The sequence below is a fragment of the Garra rufa genome, chromosome 3 (genome assembly GCF_049309525.1).
Source record: "Garra rufa chromosome 3, GarRuf1.0, whole genome shotgun sequence".
Lineage (NCBI taxonomy): Eukaryota > Metazoa > Chordata > Actinopteri > Cypriniformes > Cyprinidae > Garra > Garra rufa.
The window spans coordinates 29110728-29136616 of record NC_133363.1 but is presented as its reverse complement, the minus strand read 5'-3'; the positions used below and the strand labels follow the sequence as shown (position 1 = coordinate 29136616).

Sequence of the window (25889 nt, the reverse complement as noted above, 5' to 3'; positions counted from 1 at the left end):
TCATTCAGCTATAATTTCATTTTTCATAAATCAATGACTAAAATCATTATTGGGGTGTGATTGAAGATAAGCTCTGTTGGCTGTAATAATATCAGAATAACCTTCAAGCACAAAAGGACACAGTGATAAGGAATAAATAATTGGGGATTAAGACATTAGCTGAAATGGGCTATTGTAGGATAATAGCTGGTCAAATAGAAGGTGACTATACTAATAATCCTCCTGTGAGTGATAAGATCCAGAGACTGTGAAGTGATAATGTAGTCTTAAGACACACAAATCCTTAATAGTCCAATTGAAGAACAAACCTTGTGTCACCAGGGATGTCACTTTCTGTCTATGTGATTAGTTGGGTTTATTGATTGTCAGTGCTGGGAGATTTAAGTGGCTGTGTTCTCACTTAATGGACACTAATTATTGTGTCAGTCACCAAGACAGACAACACAACAGAAGACAGACAGTATATTAAGCATTGATCGGTCTTTGAATAAGCTTTCAGGCATTTACATACACTCATGCATTTTAATAATATTAAAAGAAAAGTTCACTTCTAGAAGGAAAATTTCCTGATAATTTACTCACCCCTGTGTCTATCAAGATGTCTTTCTTTCTTCAGTCGAAAAGTAATTAAGGTTTTTGAGGAAAACATTCCAGGACTTTTCTCTATATAGTGGACTTCAATGGTGGCCAACAGGTTGCAGTTTCAATGCAGCTTCAAAGGGCTCTACACAATCCCAACCGAAGAATGCTTGTCTCGGGTTTTTCGGCCTACCCTACTTTTTTGAACAGAAGTACACAGACGAAGAACTAACCCCACGTGACCTTTCCAATGTGATTATGTAATGCATGAAGACGCACATCGCAGAGATACTGCAAGATGAGCATTTGTGGTTAAAAAGTATATAAATTTTTATTGTTTCAAGAAAATGACCAATCGTTTCGCTAGATAAGACCTCGGCTGGGATCGTGTAGAAACTGCAATTTGGCCCTTTAACCCCTTGATCCCCATTAAGTCCACTATTCACCTTTTTCCTGAACAGAATGGAATGGAAGTCTCGGCTGACTGGAATGATGGTTTACATTTCCGGTCAAATTAACGTATTTTATGCCGATAATATAATGTTAAACCTATGAAAATGGTTTCGCAATGACCATCCGTTTGCAGTAACATTAACTCACCTGTCGTAGTATAATGAGTTGGAAGATGACATGAAGTAACCCATGTCAGTGTTACCAAATCTGTGGTTTTGTCTGCCAGAATTGGGCTGCTTTAACACAGTTGCCACGAGTTGTTTTTCATGTCCACAGGTTGGAGCGACCATGGAGAGCCCCTGGAATGCGAATTTTACCAGTGGAATCCCACCAAACAAAATGTGTATTTTACCCCCCAGAATGTGTTTTTTAGCGGGGGCCCCCTAACTGGGCTAGTTTTGAGTAGCAACTGGGCAAGTTCTGTTGCGAAAACCTGGCAACCCTGTTAGCTGCACTGAAAACACATGAGTGCACATCCCCACGTACAGCTTCCGTTCAAGGTAAAGTTTGGTGGATTTTGTCCACACATTTATAAGAGCACACATTATTTTAACAGGTTCAGTTTAATTTAATTCAGTCAATCTTTTTACCATATTTTAACAAGACTTTCTATGGAGACCGGAAGACGAGAACACCCAAAGAATCCATCGTGGCGGTGCTCATCTGTTAATCAGGAAAAAATCCTGAAATGTTTTCCTCAAAAAAAGTAATTTCTTTGCGACTGAAGAAAGACAGACATGAACATCTTGGATGACATGGGGCTGAGTAAATTATCAAGAAATTTTCATTCTGGAAGTGAACTTTCCTTTAAGGAAGATTGTTCATCATCTTTTTTTTCCAACTCTACTCTTCTAGGTAGTCGAGCCCAAAACTCATGTCATTGTAGCCATGTTACAAACAAAGCTGTAATATTATGCATCACAGAAACACAATGTGTATAGTGTTTGGAGTAATCAACTTCAGTAGAATGGTTCACCTGAAAATGATCTTCATATTAAGACAGGTTAGGAGAAAGTCTTGTAAAACTAAAACAAAAATAGTAACTCCATTAAAGGGATAGTTAAATTACATCCTGTAATAACTTTTACTCACCCTCATAGTGCTTCCAAACCTGTGCGACTTTCTTTCTTCTGTGCAATATTTTTTGTTTGTTTGTTTGTTTTGAGAACCATTTTTGAGCTCAGTGCTGACATCCTCCCTTAACACTAAAATAACAAGAGCGAATTAGCACCAGTGGTTCAACCGCTCATTACCGTTAGTTGCTACAGCCTACAGTTTGCTAGCTTGCTATACTTTCGTCATGTAAATGCATATTCCAAAACATGTATGGCTGTGTAAATCTAATTAAGCTGCTACAAGCAGCATCCATTCAGGTTGTAGCGGTATTTAACGATCGAAGGAGGCGGCAGCTTTCCCGCGAGTGGGCGTGGTTTAAGCGCCGACAGCGGACACGCCCCCAGCGTTTGAGGGCAGAGAACACTGTTTATTTTTTTCTAGATTTTGATAACTTATTTTATTTACTTGACGGTTTTTTTTATCACTCACATTGGCTGGGTGGTTAATAACTTTTTCTGTGGTGCGACAAACTCAGAATACATTTAATATTGCTTACACAAATTGTTTTGATAAACAGTCATAAGATTCATCCACTTGTTAATTCATAATATAATAAGAAATATAACCAGTTAAGGCTGTTTACTAACACTAAGACTGTAGAAAGTCCTCTCTTCTGGACACTAATGATTTTGTAGCTCTAATGCAACTTTGCCTTCACAACCCTTTGTGTTCATCTCAGACTCACAAAAGCTGTCACTGACTGTCTACTTCTGGGAGCTTCATTCTCTTCCCCTGTATCTTTCTGAATTGAATAAATGCAATTTTATAGTCTGTGTGTTACCTGTCAGAGCCAAACTATTAGCCTGGCATGGCTGCTCCTTGGGTCATCCCCCCATTTCATCACCCATTTCATTGCCCTTCAATCCTGTTTTCTTTAAAACAATAGTTGCCACACTATTTATTTCAGGCACTCTCAGATCTCCTTTCTTTGTTTCTCTGGTGGTGTAACCTCAAATTTTGTCTTTTACTGGCAGGTCTGTTGAGTTATTTAAGAGTAATTGTTAAGACTACAACTATGTGTTCACTGCTTAACGATCCACATAAATTGGTTAGGAAAGCATCCATATCAAGAAACCCATATAGTCCAAAAATTCCCAGTTAACATTTCAATTTATAGGTCCAAAGCATGTTATTCCCTCTGAGGGAATTTGACGCATCATTCCTCTTCTACTTGAGCTACCATACGTTCTCAATCAAAATACTAAAGATGATCAACTCAGCAATCCTTTTTTTCTATTTTTATACTGCCCCCTGGCCTGAAGTGCTTGGTTAACTGTCTGACAAAATACACAGGGGTTTGAAATATGGACCATTTTATTTATAAGGGGAGTTTTACAAATGGTCTGTAATGTAATGTTTGAAAGGCCACAATAAAACTAATGGAGGACAGAATGGTACAAAGAGGAAAATGAAGTGTTCAAAGTGATTTAAAGTACATGTTTAGTGACAACAGTTGTTTCAATAAACAAAATTTAAAGCCATTAAACCAAATGTTCCCAGTACATTATAAATAATCAGATGTTTTGAAATAATTGTTGTGAAACTACCCCAGTGAAACCATAAGTGCAGCTTAGTCACAAAGTCTACCCACAAAAAATAAAAAAAATTGTAGCACAGTTTTTGCTTACATTTTAAAAAAATGCATTTCCAGATATTATACACACAAGACCTTTGTTCATCTTTGAGACACAAATTACATGATGAAACCTGAAAGCTTTATGTTTTTACGGGTTTTTATTGATGTGAGGGTGAGTAATTAATGACAGAATTTTCATTTTTGGATGAACTATCCCTTTAATGGTTGCCAATTAAAGTACTAATAACATTTTCTGTAAAAATATCTAGATGCAGCTCATTTTTTATTACTTGCAAACAACACCTGGAGGATTGAATCTTTCAAAAATATTTTGAGCAAACCCACTATTTATTCTCTCTGTCAGCAGAGCTGACCCTTATACACACAGATGTGTGTCACTGTGCACAAGTAATCTAAATATAACTGCGCTTTGATCATATTATCCAGGCTGCCGTGTTTGTAGCACAGAGAGGTGGAAACTATATGCATCTCAATAAACCACCATGAATTTTGAAGCAAACAAAATGTTTCGTAAATGACCATGAATTTCATTTCCTTGAACAGGTACAGTTGAGGTCAAAAGTTTACATTTCAGAATCGGCAAAAGGTAATTATTTTAACAAAACTGCATGTTATTGTTTATTTAGCACTGACCTGAATAAGATATTTCACATAAAAGATGTTTACATGTAGTCCACAAGAGAAAATAATAGTTGGATTTAAAAAAATGACTTTGAACAAAAGTTTACACCCCCTTGATTCTTAATACTGTGTTGTTACTTGAATGATGCACAGCTGTGTTTTTTTTTTTTTTCAGTGATAGTTTTTCATGAGTCCCTTGTTTGCCCTGAACAGTTAAGTTGCTTTTTTTCAGAAAAATCCTTCAGGTCCTTTTTACTCCTTTGGATTTCCAGCATTTTTTGTGTATTTGAAACCTTTCCAACAATGACTGTATGATTTTGAGATCCATCTTTTCACACTGAGGACAACTGAAGGGCCTCATATGAAACTATTACGGAAGGTTCAAACACTCACTGATGCTCCAGAAGGAAAAACAATGCATTAAATTTGAAGATCAGGGTAAATTTAACTTATTTTGTCTTCTGGGAAACATGTAACTATTTTCTGTAGCTTCTGAAGGGCAGTACTAAATGAAAAAAATATGATAGTTAGGCAAAATAAGAAAAGTGTACATTCTGTTCAAAAGTTTTCACCCCCTCTTAATGCATCAGAGTGTTTGAACCTTCTGTAATAGTTGTGTGAAAAGATGGATCTCAAAATCATACAGTCTTGTTGGAAAGGGTTCAAATACACAGAAATGCTGAAAAACCAAAGAATTTGTGGGACCTGAATGATTTTTTCTGAAAAACAGCAGGCAGTTTAACTGTTCAGGACAAACAGGAGACTCATGAACAACTATCACTTAACAAAAAAAAAAACACAGCTGTTGATCATTCAGGTAACAACAAAGTATTAAGAATCAAGGGGATGTGAACTTTTGAACAGGGTCATTTTTACAAATTCAAATATAACCTTTTTTTGTGGATTACATGTAAACATCTTTTATGTGAAATATCAGTACTAAATAAACAATAACATGCATTTTGTATTTTCTGAAAGGGGGTGTAAACTTTTGACCCTAATGGCTGAACACTATTTAATCTGAGCAACTTTATATCACTGACAGAGATGGAAGAGCTGCATTGTGCACAGTAAGAGAAATGGATGTTGTAAATGTACAGTAAAATAGTTGCGTTAGGATTTTAATGATTGTTCTTGATTGCATCCTCCATCTTTGATCATCTCTCTTTCTTTAGACTAGACTTGTCCTGAGCTTTTATCATCTTTTCTCACCCAGACAAGTTTAAACAAGATGTTTAATCTTTAACAAGGCTGCACACACACTGTCAGGATTAATCGCATATATATGTTTTAAGATTTCAATGTGTTTGCACAACTGGGTCCGTGGTAAGACATACAGTAACATATCTTTTATCATGTGTTGCTTCTAAGTGATGCTGATGTCTGTTAGTCTTTTGAAACTAATTAAGAAAAAATGCAGAAAGGAGATCGGCACCAGATATAGAACATAAATGGCAGGCTTGAAGTTAGATGAAAGAATTGGCCGCCTGTTTAAAGAACACATCAGTCATATGACATCAAAGTTTAATGAAACAACAAGCGCATCTAAATTCTCTATATTTGGATGACCTCTACACCAATTTGTAAACTGATCAAAAATGTTTGAGGCATTAAACGTAATTGGGTTTAACAATAGACCTTTTTCTGCAAATCGTGCACAAAATGCTCAGAGAGCTCAGTTTGGACATGTAGAAATATCTTTCTTTGTACAAAGGTGAAGAATTGCAGTCATAAATAAAGTGGAAGAAAAGCGTCACAGAATAGGTTCCTGTAACCAAAATAGCACAGACAACAGACAGACAGACTTGATAGGCCCCAGTGATGAATTAATGATATGGGAACATATCACAATGGCTTTGGGTCTAATTGCTTTAGCCAGAATTAAATCTTCTTCAGGAAATTAAATTTAGCCTCGGATCACCTTATAGTAATAACCTAAAAGGGATTCATTAATGTTACTGATGTGGCCAAAACTATGCAAATGAAGATATGGAGATAAAGTCACAGAACAGTGTTGACAGTAATTAGGGGGAAATATTTTCTCAGCTCAGCCTCTACAGTTTCAGGTAGTAGGATAAAATATTCAAATCCTATTAACAGAGGCAATAAAATGATATTCCTGGCACTAGAACAGACTACCCATATTGGCATACGTCAATTCCCATTCCTCGAGTTCAAATAAAAGGTTGCACTTTGTATTTGACCCAGTCGTTTCATCTTCAGTTTCCCCTGTCCTTCACCTCCTTTCCTTTATGTCTCTGACTCACTTTCTCTTTGTTGGCAGAAATATTCTGTTTAATACAGAGCTGCACCTAGGCCACAGAATAGACTGCAGCCTTTTAACAGTGGGGTTACCATGGATACCTGTTATTATGATCTGTACTGATGATGACAGAGGACCCAGAGGATCCTAAGTGATTTGTCAACTTGAGCGAAAAGGTGTACAGATCTGCCCTCACAAATAGACAGATGAAAGTGTAAGCTGGACCTCTGGGGACCTAGACAACAACAACAATAATAAAATGTGAGTACTTTAGGTTTTGGATGGAACATTATAAATAATTATTAGTATTAGTTAAAAAACATAAGACTAAGAACACAAGTCTATGTTTAAGGGATAGTTCACCCAAAAATTATGTTTTTGGGTAAACAATCTTGCTCCTGCGCCAGCAGCACCACACACGTGTCGTGGTACTCTCGTGAATGGCAGTGGAGATCGACACAGAAGAGTAGAAATTGTTGAATAAAGTCCTTATTTATGATTCCTTTGCGCACAAAGCGTATTCACGTAGCTTCAGAAGATTATGGTTGAACCACTGATGTCACATGGACTATTTTAATAATGTCCTTACTACCTTTCTGGGTCTTGAATGTGGTAGTTGCATTGCTGTCTATGCAGGGTCAGAAAGCTCTCGGATTTCATCAAAATTATCTTAATTTGTGTTCTGAATGGTTTTGAAACAACTTAAGGGTAAGTAAATAATGACAGAATTTTCATTTTTGGGTGAACTATCCCTTTTAAGTCTATAGATTACATTTTTATATTCTTCCATTTAAAAGGCAAGGCAAGTTTATTAATATAGCACATTTCATACACAATGGTAATTCAAAGTGCTGTACATAAAAGGAATTAAAATCATAATAGCATAAAAATCATACAAATTTATAATAATCACAACAATAAAAACAAAATTTAAGAACATTTAAGATGATTTAAAAAAATGATTTAAAATTAATTAATACAGTAAAATGATTATACATAAAGTAATGCAATCTGTTCGGACGTAGCACAGTGCTCATTCAATAAATGCACAACTGAACAGATGCGTTTTGAGTCTGCATTTAAATGTGGCTAATGTATTACCACATCTGATCTCTTCTGGAAGCTGATTCCAACTGTTGGCGGCATAATAGCTAAAAGCGGATTTCCCCTTGTTTTGTGTGAACCCTTGATATTACTAACTGACTCGATCCTAGTGATCTGAGTTGTCTGTTAGGTTTATATTCAGTGAGCATATCTGCAATGTATGTAGGTCCTAGGCCATTGAGTGCTTTATAAACAAGTAAAAGTACTTTAAAATCTATCCTAAACATAACTGGAAGCCAGTGTAGGGACCTGAGGACTGGTGTAATATGCTCTGATTTTCTGGTTCTAGTCAGAATCCTGGCAGCAGCGTTCTGTATGAGCTGCAGCTGTCTAATGGTCTTCTTGGGAAGGCCGGTGAGGAGACCATTGCAATAGTCCACCCTGCTGGTGATAAAGGCATGAACAAGTTTCTCCAAGTCTTGACGGGAAACAAAACATCTAATTCTTGCAATGTTTTTGAGATGATAGTATGCTGATTTAGTTACTGCTTTGACATGGCTACTGAAACTGAGGTCTGACTCCAGAATCACACCCAGATTCTTGGCTTGATTTTTTTTTTTTGACCCCTAGTGTCAAGGTACGTATTTACCTTATGAACTTCATCTTTGTTTCCAAATGCAATGACTTCCGTTTTCTCCTTGTTTAACTGTAAAAAGTTTTGGCACATCCAACTGTTAATTTCATCAATGCATTGGCAGAGAGAGTCAATGGGGCTGTAGTCATTTGGCGATAAGGCTAGGTAAATCTGGGTATCATCTGCATAGCTGTGATATGCAATTTGGTTCTTTCTCATTATTTGACTTAGTGGGAGCATATACAGGCTGAACAACAGCGGTGCCAGAATTGAGCCTTGTGGGACTCCGCATGTCATGGACGTCCACTTAGACTTATGCTCTCCTATACTTACGTAATAGCCTCTCCCTTCTAAGTATGACCTGAACCATTTGAGAACCATCCCAGAAAGAAAGGAAAGTGTATGAAAAAAACTCAAACTCTGAGGTCAAACTTATTGCAGTTTAAGTTCTTTTCTTCGATTCCATTTTACATTCATGACATATTAATCATTAATAAGACTGGTGTAAGGTTGAGGAGAAACAGATGTTTCCTTCCATACTGGCTAACTTTTGAGTAGGCGTGTGAGTTTTCTAATCACAGAGCCTCCAGAGAACAAAGCATGGTATGACAAATAGATTTCCACTGGATACTAATACAATGTAAGCCATTACATTAGAAGGCTAAGTGTGCATTATCTCGACCATATAAATCACAGTCTGAAACTGTAATGATTACACATACTCTGATGAAAGCCTTCTATTAGAGTATTACTGGAATTCTTGATAGATCATTACACCAAATGACAGGTATGATTACTTTGATAGATTGATTAATAACATTCAATCTCAGCTGAATCGTTTTGTGCACGCGTATATTACAAAGAGAAACACGCAAGGCTGATGAAAGGCAAAATGGATGTCAGAAAATAGAATCTCACCTGTGGTTATGACTAAATTGCGATATTGTCTGACACAAGATTTGTACTCTGTGAAAACCATCTACAAGTGCCTATTCACGTTCAGTATAAACGTTCTTTCTACAGAAATGCATAGAAAAAACAAGTGTGAGAGTAAAAAGTACCAAAGATAAAGTATTAAGTAAAACTGTAAAATGCTGTTTAAATGCTTTCTGGCACCCAATTAATACAGTTTTATTATATTTAATATAATCTAATGAAACCTATAAAAACGTATATGTGAGAGTTAAATTTTCTACCATTTTTGCTTTTCATTAGCCTTGCATGCTTCGTTTTGTATTTCATGCTTGCACTCACGCTTTAGCTGACAAAACGTAAATACACAAGCACAATTTCAGTTTCAAAATTACCTGTGAAAATAAATAAAAGACTGAAGGGAGAGAAAGCGATGTGAATATTGTAAATGTTGGTTTGAACGAGGTTTGATAACCATGTTTGTGGTGCACTGACACGAGACAATATTACACCCTAGTGGATAAAACGCGCAATTGCAATTTCTGTTATTTAATCAAAGGGTATGCATTTTGGAACCTAATCAAATATTGACTAAACACACAGTCATACAATACAATTACTGAACCTGACATTAGAAAAAAATGACATGGTGAGAAAGTTAACCACTAGCTTTGAACTTTTAGGGATGTTTAGCCTTGTGACAGATCTGCTCAGTCCCATCTCAGTGTTTTCTAACTTGCTGATTAGCAGTTAGCATGGTTCACAACCTGAGCTGCTTCTAAATAAATTAGATAGACAGATAGATAGACAGATAGATAGATAGATAGATAGATAGATAGATAGATAGACAGACAGATAGACAGATAGATAGATAGATAGATAGATAGATAGATAGATAGATAGATAGATAGATAGATAGATAGATAGATAGATAGATGACCTATTTGTCAGTTTAATGTTGTGCAGCATCATTTTCAGGCTTTTCTTAGAATTTGAATTAATTTTGTTAACATAACTACATTTAAGTAGTTAAGATATATTGTGTTTAGTGCAACATATCAGCTTTAAAACCAAATAAATTATCCAAAGGAAACTAGCACTAGCAAATTGTGAACTCAGCACTGAGATTCTGGAGACTGAATTTAAAATAAAAATACAACCTAAGCAAAAGCCCTAAAAATTACACTGTATTTCAATCATTTATTAAAGTGCTCCCTTTATGGCACAAGATTTATTTATTTATTGCTTCACCATATGGACAGTTTACATCAGACTCAATTACTTTCACAGTTGAAAGCATTCCTTGTCCAGCTACAAAGCCAATTTATAAAGAAATGGATTCAAACAAAGCACAAGTATGGCCAATTTCCAAATGGATACACAAGACTAGTCCAAGGCTGTGCAGTCTGTACTTTTCTTCTGATAACCTTGAAAATTCAAAAGTACTAAAAATGGCTTTAATAAACTCACAAAATGCACAAAAAGAACTTACCTTCTGTTATATTATTAGAAAGTCTCATGTGGAATAAGATGCACATATCAAACCTTGCATAATCAAAGCCTTTCTAAAATCTCTTCAGAATATTTCTTATATCTACCTTTATCTAAAACAGGCACTCTTCAAGAGGTCATGACATGGATTGTTTAAGTTTAATAAGTTCTGTGAGGGTCTCTTTTAATGTTAATAAAAAAATAGAAAAAATAAGTAGAAAAATTATTTTTAACCTTCTGTTTTAAACGACCTGTTTTAAGGGGCATGTCCTTTAAGGATTCTCAGTAATTGGCCACTGTGATTGGGTAACGTCACTGCATAGAAAACAGTATCAACACCTCCTCACTATTGCAGTGTTTTAGAGTGTTTTGACAACATTATCCAAAACGAAAGACATTTCCAGACAAAGCATTATGAAATAATTTACTTACCATTTGTGATGCAGCTGCAGTCAGATCTAGTACTGCTTTATCTTTCAATAAATGATCTTTTGTGACCTTTCCATGACACTGTGCCTCAACTACAAAACAAAATGATCCGATCAATCCTCAGATACGATCCAGGATGCCATTAAAACTAAACTATACACTTGTTCCTTACTCTGGGATCCTTCTTATATCTGTACAAAGACGCGAACGAGCCAAAGTTCTTTCACTCCATTTGTCCTATTGATGACAGACTCAAGCACGTGGACTGTCAAAATGGCAAACGCACATCTGTGCTGTATTCAGTGTAGACAAGATGGCAGGAGTGATTGTAATTTTTTTTATTTTTTTGTGTTTTTGACACAACGCAACACTCGCATTCAGCATAATCAAGTGTCAACCATTAAGCAACTGAACATTAGTGGGCGGGGCCTCTGGTGAAAAGATGACTATTCGTCGATGCCTTGCTCTGGAGGCAGTGTTTATGCAAATGTTTGCGCCCGGGTGGCGTCACTTTGGGGACACTTTCCAGTGATATCGTATACTATTTGAACTGAACTGGATGATGATACCACTGAACTCATTGATGAACTGCCTTTAACTAAAAATTGATTATTTACAATAATGCGTTACTTACACACTATTGTGCTGTTTAAATACTGTGCAGTTGCTTTGACACAATCTGTATTGTTAAAAGCGCTATATAAATAAAGGTGACTTGACACCTCAGATCCAAATGAGCCATTTTTGGAGCTTGATTAAAAAAAAAGCTTTGTTTATAATGAGGAACGTTTTAAGCTATGAAACAAATGATACAAAGACCTCTTATATGCCAAAAGATCAAGGCAAATTTGATTTCTCATGTTATGACCCATTTAAAAAAAATTGTAAAATAGAAAATGTTAAAAACTGAAACCAGCTTTTGACCCAATAATGCAACAATAACACAATTCAGATTTCAAAATAAAAGCTTTTATTATAAAACTATAAGAATTAGGAAAGTTGCTACAGATTTCACCTGCTCATGTAGAAATGGCACATCTGAGAACCAAATGGTTTGACCACGAACTTCAGCAATGAAACTGAATATTATACTCCTCTGAACCATTGGCATTCCCATTCTGACAGGTAAGCCACATTTCCACTATTAAATAGTTTTTGTCCAAAGGACCAACATGTTATGATACAATATAAACTTATTTCAGGTTTGTAATGATGCATATTAACACACACACCGATTGTGAAAAGATCTTACATAAATCTGACCAATGACACCTTCTTTGTTAAAAGTCACAGCAGCCAAATTATTTTCTTTTTCCAATCAGAGAAGTCTGCATGGGAAATTTTACTGAATGTTAAACAGCACATCCACAACAGTCAGGCAATGACCTCAAAGAGTCACACAAAGCCTTGCAAAACAGAAAGAGACAGACCCATGGGATTGATTTGCCTAGATCAGCAGCCAATAACAATTATGCAAATAGATTTCAATGTAGGGAGGGAAATGTCAGTGAGAGCACCAATTTGTAGACTCTGCATCCAAGTCTTAAAAGAGTTTCCCTTAGCTGAGCATAGGGCATGGAGAATATGGAAAAATCAGTGAAAACACAAGAGTTTCAGCTAAAACCAATCAGCATATTGGCAAAATTAGCACGCAAACAAATAAGAACTAGTGCTCATGGGTTCATATTGTACCATATGACCTGGAAAAAAGAAAGTTGACAAAAGATAAAACGTCCGGAGCTAAAAAAATCTGAATAAAACCGTAATCACTTATATAGAAACAGCAGTGAATAAAAATCATAATACTGAGTTACTTTTGAACATTATTTCCTCATAATAACTGAAGGACCTTTATGCTATAACCACACTCCAGCAAGGAGAACGGTTATTAAAAACACACACGCAAAAAAATGCTAGTTCCCCTGCAGTGATGTTGGTTGGACATTCTCACATACTCACAAATCTGTAACAGGCATTTCAACAAATCCAGCCAACTGCTGCTTTCTAATGTGTGCCATTTCATAATAAGACCGAAAAAAGACACTCTGCTTTCTTCATCTTACAGCAATGATCATACCTGGTGTCCTTTAAATTTGCGGCTCACATAAAAGATGTTTTAAGCTGTAATGGCCACGCCTGAAATGGTAACAGCACCCTCTACTGTAACTAATGATTGAGGTAATGCGTACAAAGTGATATGCTCAGGTGTTTTCATGATATGTAGTGGTGTTGCTGGGTACCCATGGCACTTTAAACACTTGATACCCAAAAAGCTTGATAACCAAAAACCCAACAAACAAAGACAAAAAACCCAAAGATTCCAAAAGTGAAAAAGTAACATTTTAACCATTTAAATCATTTCTTCCCCGTAGATGTAGAGAACATACATGATTAGCTTAATATACTTTCCTGGAGAACATCTTTTCCACTGCCAGAGTGTTAAAAACACAGTCCCTCCTTACAAACACATACCAGCAATGTAGTGCCTCTCTTTAAGTTCAAATACTTTAGACTTTGAAGATCTTCTGTTATACACCCAGTACAAAAATCCAGTCGCTCCTGATATAGTATTGATCGACAAGACCATCAAACTAGATTCACGTGACTGATAAATCCCAGCTGAGGTAGTTGTCCAGAGAGTTCAGCTGCAAAGTGGCAATTCTGATTAAGAGATAAAAATAAAACATAAGCAGCCAATAGGATGAGCCTGCGATGCCACCGGTGGGAATCGCTGTCAATCAGTTCAACAAGAAGAATCAGAAGCTATCTGAGTCCAGCCCTTGAGGTCATCCACTCTAAACCTTGACACAGCCTGAAACAACACACACACAAAAAAAGTTCAATAGGGATGCACCAATGCCTATAAAACTTAAAAACATCACATTTAACAGTTTAATAGTTTTAAAAGCTATAGCACACAGCACCACGGCATTATAATGTAAAGTATTCATTTTGAGATTTTATATCATCACTACATTTAACAAGGTTATTAAATGATTCATGTTTCAAGCACATTCTTAGCAGAACAAACAAGGCTACTAAGATGATCTAATGTCAGTGTACATCCTTTCACAGAGTAAAATTTTCATTTGTTTTCTAAAAACCATTTATTAATTTTAACTGTCTGACCTTTTTGGGATTATTGTTTCAGTTAAGGCTGTTACAATTCTTCAATTGAATTTGAGTAACCGTGTCGAGAAACCAGCAAAATACCGGAAGTTGCGCAGTCCATGGATGAGAATCCATGAAAAAATTTTTAGTTTTAGAAACCGTTTTCTAAAGGCTGCATGATATATTAAACCCCATCTAAAAATCATAATAAAGAATAATACTATTGTAAGTTCACAAACCCTTCAATTCAGTTAAAAAAAAAAAAAAACGTGCGTCTTAATCATTTACATCTTTGTACATTACATACGTGAGTTTCAGTGCGGCTCTGTTCACAGTAAATGCTGCTCCACATGAACCGTTTATATCATTTACATGTGCGGCGTGGCTCAAACTCCATCTCTGCATATTGCTGTGAGTTTGGATTTATTATAACATTCATCTGGGAACGCAAAGTGCTCCATTTCATCAGATTTGTAAGGTAAATCATTTATAAACCTACGCAAACACAGGAGAATACATCAATATCTTGATAAACATGCTATCTGTTCATTGCAATCTCAAAATAAAACTCTGAGTTGACATTTTAATGTCCACATATTAAAAAAAATTTAAGTGGTTGTAGCATTACTGTCAAAAAGAAATGGCCCAATATTAAAGATGAAGTGGACATTTGAATTAAATTGTGCAGTAAAGTGTAAAACAGGTCATTGGCACCCTCTGCAGTCATTTATTATAATATGTAATGTACATAATTGTTTATAATACATTATGTATTTTAAGAGTTTTGTTTAATAAAACCATGTTTATTGCTTTTGATACTTTATTTGAACTAATCATTATTGCCTCATTGCTATCATATATGTATGTTTAGTCATTTTAAAGTCTAATGTTCACTTCAATTAATTAATTATCAAAATATTCTACCGATTACTTGATTACCAAAATAATCATTAGTGATAGCCCTAGTACTGGTGTTAAACCCAGGTTCATTGAAAAAATGTGCCTGTGGCAATCGTATTCAAATTAGCATTTATTTATTGAAGTGATGGTTCACCCAAAATGGAAAATTCTGTCATTAATTACTCACCCTCATGTCATTCCAAACCTGTAAGACCTTTGTTCATCTTCAGAACAAAATTAAGATATTTTTGATGAAATCCGAGAGCTTTCTGACTCTCCATAGACAGCAGGGGTCCTTCCATGTTCAAGGCACAGAAAGGTACCAAGGACATGGACAAAATAGTCCATGTGACATCAGTGTTTTAACTGTAATTTTATGAAGCTATGAGAAACTTTGTGGGTGCAAAAAACCCCAAAAATAACGACTTTATCAACAATTCTTCTCCTCCGAGTCACCCTCTGCCTCCATTATGGAGAGTACCATGTCACATGGATTATTTTGGCAATGTTTTTATTAACTTTCTGGGCATCAAATATGATCCCGCCACCCCTTCTTTGCGAGTTCTTCATTGGCTCCATGTTCATTTTAGGACAAATAAAAAAAAAGATCTCCTATTTGTTTATAAATGTCTACACAACCTTGCCTTGTGTTACTTCATCAGAATTAATTATTCAATTAGAATATACTTATAACCCTACCAGAGATTTAAGATCTGGTAATCAAAACCTAGTTATGGTTCTTTCCACAAGGATGAAACACAGAGGAGATTTTTCAGTGATGGGCCCTAGATTGTGGAACAGCCTGCCAGCACACCCCAGAGCTCCTCCACCTTTATTGTCTTTTTTAATCTCTCCCAAAAACTCACTTTTTTTTTTTTGATTTTGCAAGTTTATGTTGTTTGTATGTGTTTTTACCTTTGATCATTATGTTGTACAGCACTTTGGCCAGTCCTGCGACTATTTTAAATAAAAGAACTAGAACTCAAACATGGAAGGACTCTTGCTGTCTATGGAGAGAGTCAGAAAGCTCTCGGATTTAATCAAAAACGTCTTAATTTGTGTTTTGAAGATGAACAAAGGTCTTACTGGTTTGAAACGACATGAAGGCAAGTAATTAAAATCAGAATTAAAATTTTTGGGTGAACTATCCCTTTAAGTGACTTACAGCAAAAACAGGAACTGTTGTGTCTAAAATGTGTTTCACCAACAAAAATAGCTCCAAACAAGCCATAGCAAAACAGTCTCTCAGCAACACACAACAGTGTTTCCTTACTGAATTAATCAGCGGTTTGAACAATTGGCTGAATGAATGACTCAATGACTCACTCATGCAGTGACTTGCCGCAACCTACTGGCAATTTTGGATTTACATTTAAAGTATATTTTCCTCTTTTTCTCTCTCCCTATTCAACACGAAACAAGAAAGCTAATGCATACATTTAATTAGGTTTAATAATTTGGCTCTATGAAAGGCAAAAATGCCCTTGAAATGTAAAAATCCATTTAAACCTATTTGAAAAGTTCATTTCTGTCACTGCTGCAAACTAAGCATCTCACAGAATATGAAGAATATCAAAAGCTTTGGGAGTCAGCTGTCCACGGTAGTCCTTACTAGCACAATAAAACACTTAGCAACTGGAAATCGACCAATTTCCAGAAAATATAGAAATATATTGTGTCATTAATCACACACCCCTACTTGAACTTGTCAGTTATGTTGCTGTCTATGCAGGGTCAGAAACCTCTTGGATTTCATCAAAAATATTTGTCTTCTGAAGATGAATGACGCTCTTATGGATTTGGAACAACATGATGGTGAGTAATTAATGACAGAATTTTCATTTTTGTGTGAACTACCCTTTTAATCCATAATCTGCCCCGTAATCATAATACATGTATAGGTACATTCTAGAGTTTCGCACAATTGTAGTTAGGGCCATATTTTTCCAATGAGACTGGGTTGATTGTATTATCGAGTTGGTTGTACGTTTTGCAATCATTATTCTATTATACCATGCAACATCTACAGAGTAGTGGAGTTAATCCCTGTGTCTATACTGCAGGTCTTACCCTTCTCCAGTGAGCGCACAGCAGGACTGGATGTGCCAGGGATGATCCTTGATGGAGCTGAGGGTCAGGTATTTGGAAATCTCTGCAGCAGACATACAACCCTTCATGTCCTGCTTATTAGCAAAGATCAACACTGCAGCTTTGCGCAGATCCTGAGAGAATGAAGACAGAAAACAACAACTGTGAAACAGCTTTTTTAAGACAGGATTTATATTCAGTCTCTGTGTGCTGTAAATGTTAAAGCATTACCTCGTGTGCTAGCATCCTGTAGAGCTCTTCTTTAGAAATGGCTAGTCTTTCTCTGTCAGTACTATCCACTACCAGTATGATGAACTATGTGAGAAAACACACACACACACACACACACACACACACACACACACACACACACACACAAAGCTTTATTATCAGATGTCAGGCAGCATACTATTGCACTTGCACTTAGGGGTGGTTTCTAAGTTTAGCAAGGCCACAGTTGTTTGTAGCTCAGCGTGTATGTCCTTGGCAGACATCATGCATCTATGATCTCAAGAGCAAGTGCTCCTGAATAGAGCTTGACAGCAGGGCTACACCACAAATCTCAAACGCACACTTCCTGAATGAAAGGCAGGGGTCTTGCCATTCATACCTCTTTTTAAGACCCTGAACTTTGAACTCTGAATCAGACACCAGCTGCTTGGGTCTGGCAGAATTACCGCTGTGCACAACTGTTGTTCAAACTATTGTTCACAGCAGACTGAACACACAGCTGTTGCTCAGAAACCATCTCTACATACTACCTTTAAAAATGCTATTTATATAGTATGTTGTGTTAGTTACTGATACTAAAAATATCAATTTAAATGTCTGTAGGAGGACATTCTAGAGAAAATTGGTTTATTTTGAGATTGAAAAGTGTGGGAAAACTTCAAAACAACAAGTTTCATTATGTTAAGATAGCAAAAATTAAGATCTTTCCAACAGAATAAGCCTGTCCACTTAAACAGGAAGTTGCAGAACCTAACAGGATACAAGTCGGTTCCACCTCAATTGTTATTTGAAGTGGAAATAATGCATTTTACACTACAGTTCAAAAGACTGTGTCAGTAACATTTTATTGAACGAAATGAATACCAATCTATTATGCCTTACAGACACTTATGTTACAACACTTATGTTTCTATTCATCAAAGAATCCTGATTTTTTTAATCATTGTTTCCACAAAATTATTCAGCAGCACAACAGTTTTCAGCATTGAGAACAAAATGTTTATTGTGCAGAAAATCAGCATATTAGAATGATTTCTAAAGGATCATGTGACACTGAAAATTCTGCTTTTCCACAACAGGAATAAATTATTAATACTAAATATTTCTACATGGTTACAATATTTTTAAACGTTATTCTAAATCATATAGATTTTTTTTCCCCCACAAAATTACAATTTTATATATAAATAAATGGATCCTTAGTGAGAATAAAAAAAAATTAAAACAACAAAAATACAATTAAACCCACACTTTTAAACTGCAGCATGCAAACCAAAATAATTTTCTCCTCTTTTTTTTTTTTTAAATCATTTATAAAGTAGCTTTCGAATAACGTGTATTGCATAAAGTGCTGTACAATTAAAATTAAAATATGCTAGCATACAGCTCATACTGTGAGGCTTAGTGCTCAATTCCCATTTTTTTGAATGGCTGTTCACATGTTTGTTGTAAATGTGGCCAATATCAGATTTCCAGTGTGAACAGATCATGGTTCTGAACTGACCTATATGAGCAAAACAACAACAATACAAACTAGGTTGCCAGCAGTGTTGTTTGTCAACGATGACGATGACGAAATCATTTCGTTGACGCAACTTTTTTTCATGACGATAACAAGACGATGACGAGATAAAAATGGCTCGTTGATGACTAAAACATGACGAGACGTGCGTGAGTTTTCGTTGGCGAGACGAGAATAGACGAAAATGTTAGTGGGTGGTCCGTCAGACGTTTAAAATGCACGACATTTCTGCTTATTGTGCATGCCAATTAAAACCTAAGAAGTATCTGCCGCTATGGCAAGCCGTTTTAGCATTCTATCCTTGTTTGGTTACGCCCACCACCTGGCGTGCAGCGCACAATGTGCTCAACATGTCACATTGTTGTCACTCAGACAGACAGACAATTAACCATGATGGCGGCAGTTTGCACATTATTTCAAATATATGTCTTATGTCTAAAACCATTCCTTCATTATTGTAATTATTGGTGAAAATAGTCGATCCGGAAGCTCACATTGTGATGAACTATAGATCTGCTATTTTCACAACTTATAAGTGACACTACCCAACAGCAAAATACTTACTGACCTACATTAATTTGTTAAAAGACTACTTTTCCCCCTTTTTTGACTAAAACTAGACTAAAACCTTTATGACTTTTCGTCGACTAAAATTGGACTAAAACTATCACATATAGAAGTGACTAAAATGTGACTAAAACTAATAAGCATTTTAGTCCAAAAGACTAAGACTAAGACTAAATCTAAGATGGTTGTCAAAAACAACACTGGTTGCCAGGTTTTCACAACAAAATCCACCCAATTGTTTCTCAAAACCAGCCCAATTGCATATAGCATTAAATATAACAGAGTTAAAAAAAAAACAACCCGCGGCAACAGTTTAAAAAATCTTTAAAAAAAAACTACCACTATTCTGCGGGGAAACTGTGGACTTGGCAACACTTGTGCAGTGTCATACGGAAGTAAACATGGAGGACATAAAGTAAGCAATTATGCATTTATTTATTGTTTGATCTGCTGCAGAAGCCAGTGAAATGATGCCCCAGGAATATGAAAAGGATGTGGAAGAAGGATGTGAAAGAAGAGAGCAGTGTTTTGAAACTAAAATGACACAAGCTCTCATGTTTTGTTTGTATATAAAATATTTACACTGTATTCACTGTAATGCTTATGAGTTCTGACACATCACTGTACTTCTGACTAACTTTCGCAAGTGTCTGGATAACTGGATATAAAAAAAAATTTGAAGTATCTTCCATGAGCACAGAATCGTGACGTAAAAAAAGTCACATGAATTCCGATATGACTGTTCAGACTGTGGTCGCACTGCAAAACATCTGACTTTTATCGGATTTAGTACCACATATGGAAGCGGCACAAATCTGAATGAAAAAGATCAGATTCCATGCGGTTTGTGCTGTTCACATTGTCATGAGAAAAGCAGATCTGAGTAACAAGTGAGCAAAAAAATAAAATTATAATTCGGATTTGGGCCACATTTGCCTGCAGTGTGAACCTGACCTGAAAGTTCTTGCTCACTGAGTCGTTAAAAAAATAAATACAACCTCATGTTGTGTCAATCTCGTTTACACACTGCCTCCAAACCTTTTGTCTGTCATAAAAAAAAAAATCAGATCAGGTTGAATTTTCTGCGTTTCTCGCATTCGTAGCAAGCATTTTGAAAGCTGTTTTTACAATTCCGAGCCACTGTGACGTTCTGTGCATGACTAATTACGGACTCACTATGCAAGGACCTTTAGCAGTCTCTGTGAAGTTGTGTGAACACAAATACAGGCCTAAAACCAAATACAGAAAATTTACCTGTGGTTTGTTTATTGTAAACATTGACCTATACACAGTGGTCACATTTACAATGTACAGGCTGTTTGTGACTGGTGTGTGGTCACAGACAATCACTCTGTGATCTGTACAGCTTCTATTTCACTTATCAAGCATTTTGAAAAAAAAAAAAAAGTAAATGTAATCCTCTTATTTCTAAAGGTCCTCTCTACATGAATTATGTGTGAAGTTTTCAATTCTGTTAATAGAATCATCCTTTATCAAACAGGTTCAGCCTCAAGCAGTGCAGTGTGTATGTGCATTACCTCAGTGTTGGAGTAGTATGTGTTCCAAGAGGAGCGGAGACTCTCCTGTCCACCAATGTCCCACATCAGAAAATGAGTTTTCTTCACGACTATTTCCTCCACATTGCTGCCAATTGTAGGAGACGTGTGCACCACCTCATTCATTAAACTGCACAACAAAACAGGTTCAGATTAAACATTTATATGAAACTATATTTCTCTATCTTTTGTTTTACTTTGCTGTATACAGTTGCAATCAAAATTGTTCAGCCCTCTTGGCTTGCAGCCGTGTCTCTAGGAACTTTTAATGTCTTGGAAATCTTTATATAGCCTTAGACTTTTTTGAAGTAATAAAATAATTTCTTCTCTATAGCTTTTGAGAGCTCTGTTGACTTTATCATATTAGCTACTCAAACTTCAGCAAATCCCTGGGCTAACCACATATGTGTGTAACAGCTCGAGCTAATTCTGTTTTCTAATAGAGTTTCTAAAGGTAAAGTTGTGTTTAAAGACATTTTTGTTCCCCTCCATAAAAAAAAAATTACATTATATATTGACATTAATTTTAATATGCCAGTAAACCTTTAGAGATGCCATTTTTATAAAGTCCTGGATCTTTAGAAAAGCTTGTATTTGTAAAGTACTGCAGTCTCTGGGGGGTTGAATAATTTTGATAACCTTAGATTTTGACAACCCTAGAGCAACAAATAGTCTAAAGAAAATAAAATATCCATTACTCACAATTGATAAAGTATTGTGGTTTTCCCAGCATTGTCCAGCCCCACAATAATCACCTTGTGTTCTGCATAACAGAAATAAAAATACATATTGATGAGAATAGTCAACCCAATAATAAATCCAACCAATCAAACAGCCAATGAAAAACAATTGACTATCTCAGTAAATAAGGATGGGAATATATGTGAATGCCAATAAAATGTTCAAATAATGGAATACATTATTTACATGAAATGCACAGATACAATTTCATGCCTCAGCTATAACGTTAAAGTAGGTTCATCACATTAACTGTGCTTATTCCTATCATTCAGAGCTAGTTTGTTTCTGTTGGCCTCTCAGTGCTATTAACTGGAAAGTAATTGGTCCAGCAATCCTATACAAACACACAGCTCTGCCACACGGGATGCACGCTTGCGTAACAGAAGAAGATGTGATTAGATAAACTAGTGACCCATCCTTGCTCAGAGCAATGTGAGGAAAATCTGACAGCCTGTGCGTGTATGTGAGAGAAAGAAAGCACGCATTTGTATTTTTTTTTTCCACCTTTAAACTCTGATGTGAACTACAGGAAGCAGGACTGGATAACTCATGATATCTCTGACAGCTCCACAAAGACACAGTATATTCCACAGCTATTACTTCCTCAATGACCGACCCCTATTTTACTCCTGTATGCCTGCAGCAAAAATGTAACAGGACAAAGTGAATCCATAAAGAGACATGGTTTTTCCAAGACTACAGTTAACGCCACCCACAGCTTTAGGTGGAACTTTTCAAAACAAACTCAAGGACAAATTTAACCTGGCTTTAATGTGAGACTACTAGAGATAGTGCTCGAAGCTTTAGCCAAAGGATAAAAGCTTTGAACATGAGTTCTTAAACTGGACTGTTGACTATTTACAGCATATTGCAAGAATTTCCATTTTTGTAAAAGACTGCAGGAATGTTTGTGTGTTAGAGAGTAACTCTTAGTTTAAGGAAGTGACTGGTCCTCTTCAGGACAGTAATCCAGGGAATTGGGAAAGAGAATGATATTACAAATCCAACAGGCAGAATTCCTTCTATGTCTGGAAAAGTAGGCCAAAGAGTTATCCTACTTTCTCCCTGGAGCTCCTTCTGGACCTAGAGAAAGACTCGGCATCTAGCCCAGAGGACTGGCTAGTTCATTGGTAATGAATGCATCTAGCACACACAAGAATACCATATTTCAACAACAATTAAAATGTAGAACCTTGTATGAATGCAAATAGTTTGAAAGTGCACGCAATATCGACAAATGTCCATTCCGGTGTTAAAGGACATTATAGCAATCTGGATCTTGTTAGGAATGTTTGTCATGGGACAAAACTGCTAAAAATGCAAACAATTAACCAGGAAATACCATTCTGTTGTTTGCACACAAATTCTTAATTCTAAAAATATGCATTCAGTGTTAAAATGCAGTTAGAAGAGTAACTTTTTGACACAAGCTACTTCATAAAATTAAAAACTTGTGCAGATGTCCATCATTGTGTGTCCTGAAGGCTAGATGTCTCTGGGCAGGCTGAACTGACAAACAATAGAAGAGGAAAACGGTTTCCTCGCGCTGCTTTTGTTTGCCAGGTGGTCGTGGCGTCTGTTTCTCTACACAAAAGCATTTTCAATTCAAATCAGTTCCTTTTATTGTCATTGCACAAGTTGAAGCTGATATCTGACCCCTCTGTCCTTTGGACCTACGTCATGAGAGACACATCTGTCACAGCAGCAGTGAAGACATACAAACATGTCAGAGAACAAAACTTAAGAGAACAAATCAGATCTGAGAAATCAAACAAAAACACATGAAGCAGAGCTGGAGAATAGTTGGAGTTTTTTCAGACAAGCGGAGAGAAAACCAATCCTGCATTTATTTGATACAGAGTACAGCAAAAACAGTCAAATTTCAAAATATTTTGACTATTTAAAATAACTGTTTTCTGTTTGAATACATTTTAAAATCTAACTTATTCATGTGATCAAAGCTAAATTTTCAGCATTATTACTCCAGTCTTTAGTGTCACATGATCCTTCAGAAATCTTTCTAATATGTTGATTTGCTGTTCTAGAAGCATTTGTTATTATTATCAATAATTTAAAACAGTTGAGTATATTTTGTTTTTAATAGAAAGATACAAAGATCAACATTTATCGGAAATAAAATCCTTTTGTAACATTATACACTATACTATTAAAAAGCTTGGAGTCAGTATAATTATAGAAATGATAGAAATTAATATTTTATTTAGCAAAGATGCTTTAAATTGATCAAAAGGCATAAAGGATCAAGGCATTTATAATGTTACAAAAGATTTCTGTTTCAGATAAATGACGTTCTTCTGGACTTTCTATTCATCAAAGAAACCTGAAAAAAATTCTACTCCGCTGTTATTTAACACAATAATAATAATAATAATAATAATAATAATAATAATGATGATGCTAAAAATTCAGCATTGAAATCACAGGAATAAATTACATTTTAAAAGATATTCAAACAGAAACTTATTAACAGGAGACTTATTTAAAACATTAAAAATCTTACTGCTCAAAAACTTTTGATTGGTAGTGTATATTTTAGAAAACAAACAAACAACTGTGATAATGTACTGTGATGAATCAATTAGAGAAAGTATGGCAATGTCTAAATAGTCACCTGTGGTGTTTTGCCTTAAAACCTAACGTTAGTTAGCTGCCAAACAATATTTTGGGCATCACAGTAATGTACCTACATTATATTAACACATTCTCGACATTGTACCAATGTAATACCATGTTTCTAGACAAGATACCATAATAGTACTGTCTGTATATAATCATTCTGTTCCATGGTCTTTATCAAAGTACCTGATAGCGTCACTTTACCATAGTACAGCAGTACTTTTGAGGAAAAAAAATGGTAGTGTCTCTGAGCCAGACTCCTTGTCTTACCTTGATTACTACCTACAGTCTTCAAAAAGCACATTACTAGTTCAACAAGTGGACATATACTCCATTTGCAGATCATTAGTAGACATTTTAAATGAGTCGTACGTTACCTTTATCACTAACATCTATATAATCTGATGTGTTTGAGCTACCGGGTGAAAATAACGGACCAACTAACCGACGACCAAACCGTTACAATTATGAGGTGAAAACACGACCTGGTCTAACGTTAGTTTAAAATATACCAGAAGTAAACGTGTCAGTGCGAGACTGTGGTTTTCATAGGTTACCATTAGCTCAACGCAGCGGATTTAAACGAGCTCACTAGCATTAACGTTAGCTCAGTTCCGCTGGATATCAGCCCGAGGCGGACAACAGTGAAAAACACTCACAGAAAACAGCCAAAGCACAATCTCCTACCTTGATTACAAAAGAAACTCCATAGTTTGGCAAAAATTAGACCCATTTCTTCTAGTGGATGAGAGACCGCGTCCGGTAAGAGTGAGTTTAGCGGAGAGGCCTACAGCAGCTGTCCGTGAAGCCGTTATTTCTTCATAAACCCCATGTGGCTACGGTAACTCAGTACATATCTCCGTGTGTCGGTGTGTGTAACGTTATGTCCACGGTGTGTTCACACAGGTAAGCAGGTCCAGAGCACCACTTCTTTTGTGTGGTCAGATCAAGTGTGCTACAGATGCGAGCGCAGCGGATACATCTCTCTCCAAACACAAGCCTCTTCACTTCCCAGATCGCTCTGACCTCATCCACATTTTCCTTATGGACAAAAAACGCACATCAGTTCCCTTTGTGTGGGTACACACGTGTAAGTGCTCGGGAAGAGCTCAAGGGAGTAAAACTTGAGGCACACAGAGTTCACAGCGGCGCGCGCGTGTGTGTGTGCTGCTCCTGGATAAATAAATAATAAGAGCTCACTCTCTCTTGTGTGTACACACACACACACACACACACACACACACACACACACACACACACACACCATCCCCCATCAGTGTCAAGTTACACGTGTGAGGATTGTGACGTGACATATCCAGCCCACAAGTGTCACATCCATACAATGTGCTAGAAAGTTTATATTTTAAAAAAGAAATCTTGAAATTCAGTTTTGAGTT

General features: G+C 36.1%; 1 protein-coding gene across 1 annotated transcript; it reads right to left on the bottom strand.

Annotated features, from left to right (window-relative positions):
• Nucleotides 1–12086: 12086 nt before the first annotated feature.
• arl8 (ADP-ribosylation factor-like 8) lies at nt 12087–25673 on the bottom strand. Its single transcript, XM_073836928.1, has 6 exons — nt 25180–25673; nt 21817–21877; nt 21097–21244; nt 17470–17553; nt 17221–17372; nt 12087–13951 (listed from the first exon to the last, which is right to left on the bottom strand). The coding sequence occupies exons 1-6, from the start codon at nt 25223–25225 to the stop codon at nt 13903–13905; spliced, it is 540 nt and encodes a 179-aa protein (XP_073693029.1). The 5' UTR covers nt 25226–25673; the 3' UTR covers nt 12087–13902.
• Nucleotides 25674–25889: the final 216 nt, after the last annotated feature.

Bases quoted from the DNA above. Each gene is read 5' to 3' on its own strand.
- arl8 (XM_073836928.1), bottom strand. From the start codon at position 25,225: ATGGGTCTAATTTTTGCCAAACTATGGAGTTTCTTTTGTAATCAAG. The intron at 17,554-21,096 runs GTAATGCACATA...TTTCTCACATAG, and splicing joins CATACTACTCCAACACTGAG to TTCATCATACTGGTAGTGGA. The intron at 13,952-17,220 runs GTAAGACCTGCA...GTGTTGTTTCAG, and splicing joins TGTGCGCTCACTGGAGAAGG to GCTGTGTCAAGGTTTAGAGT.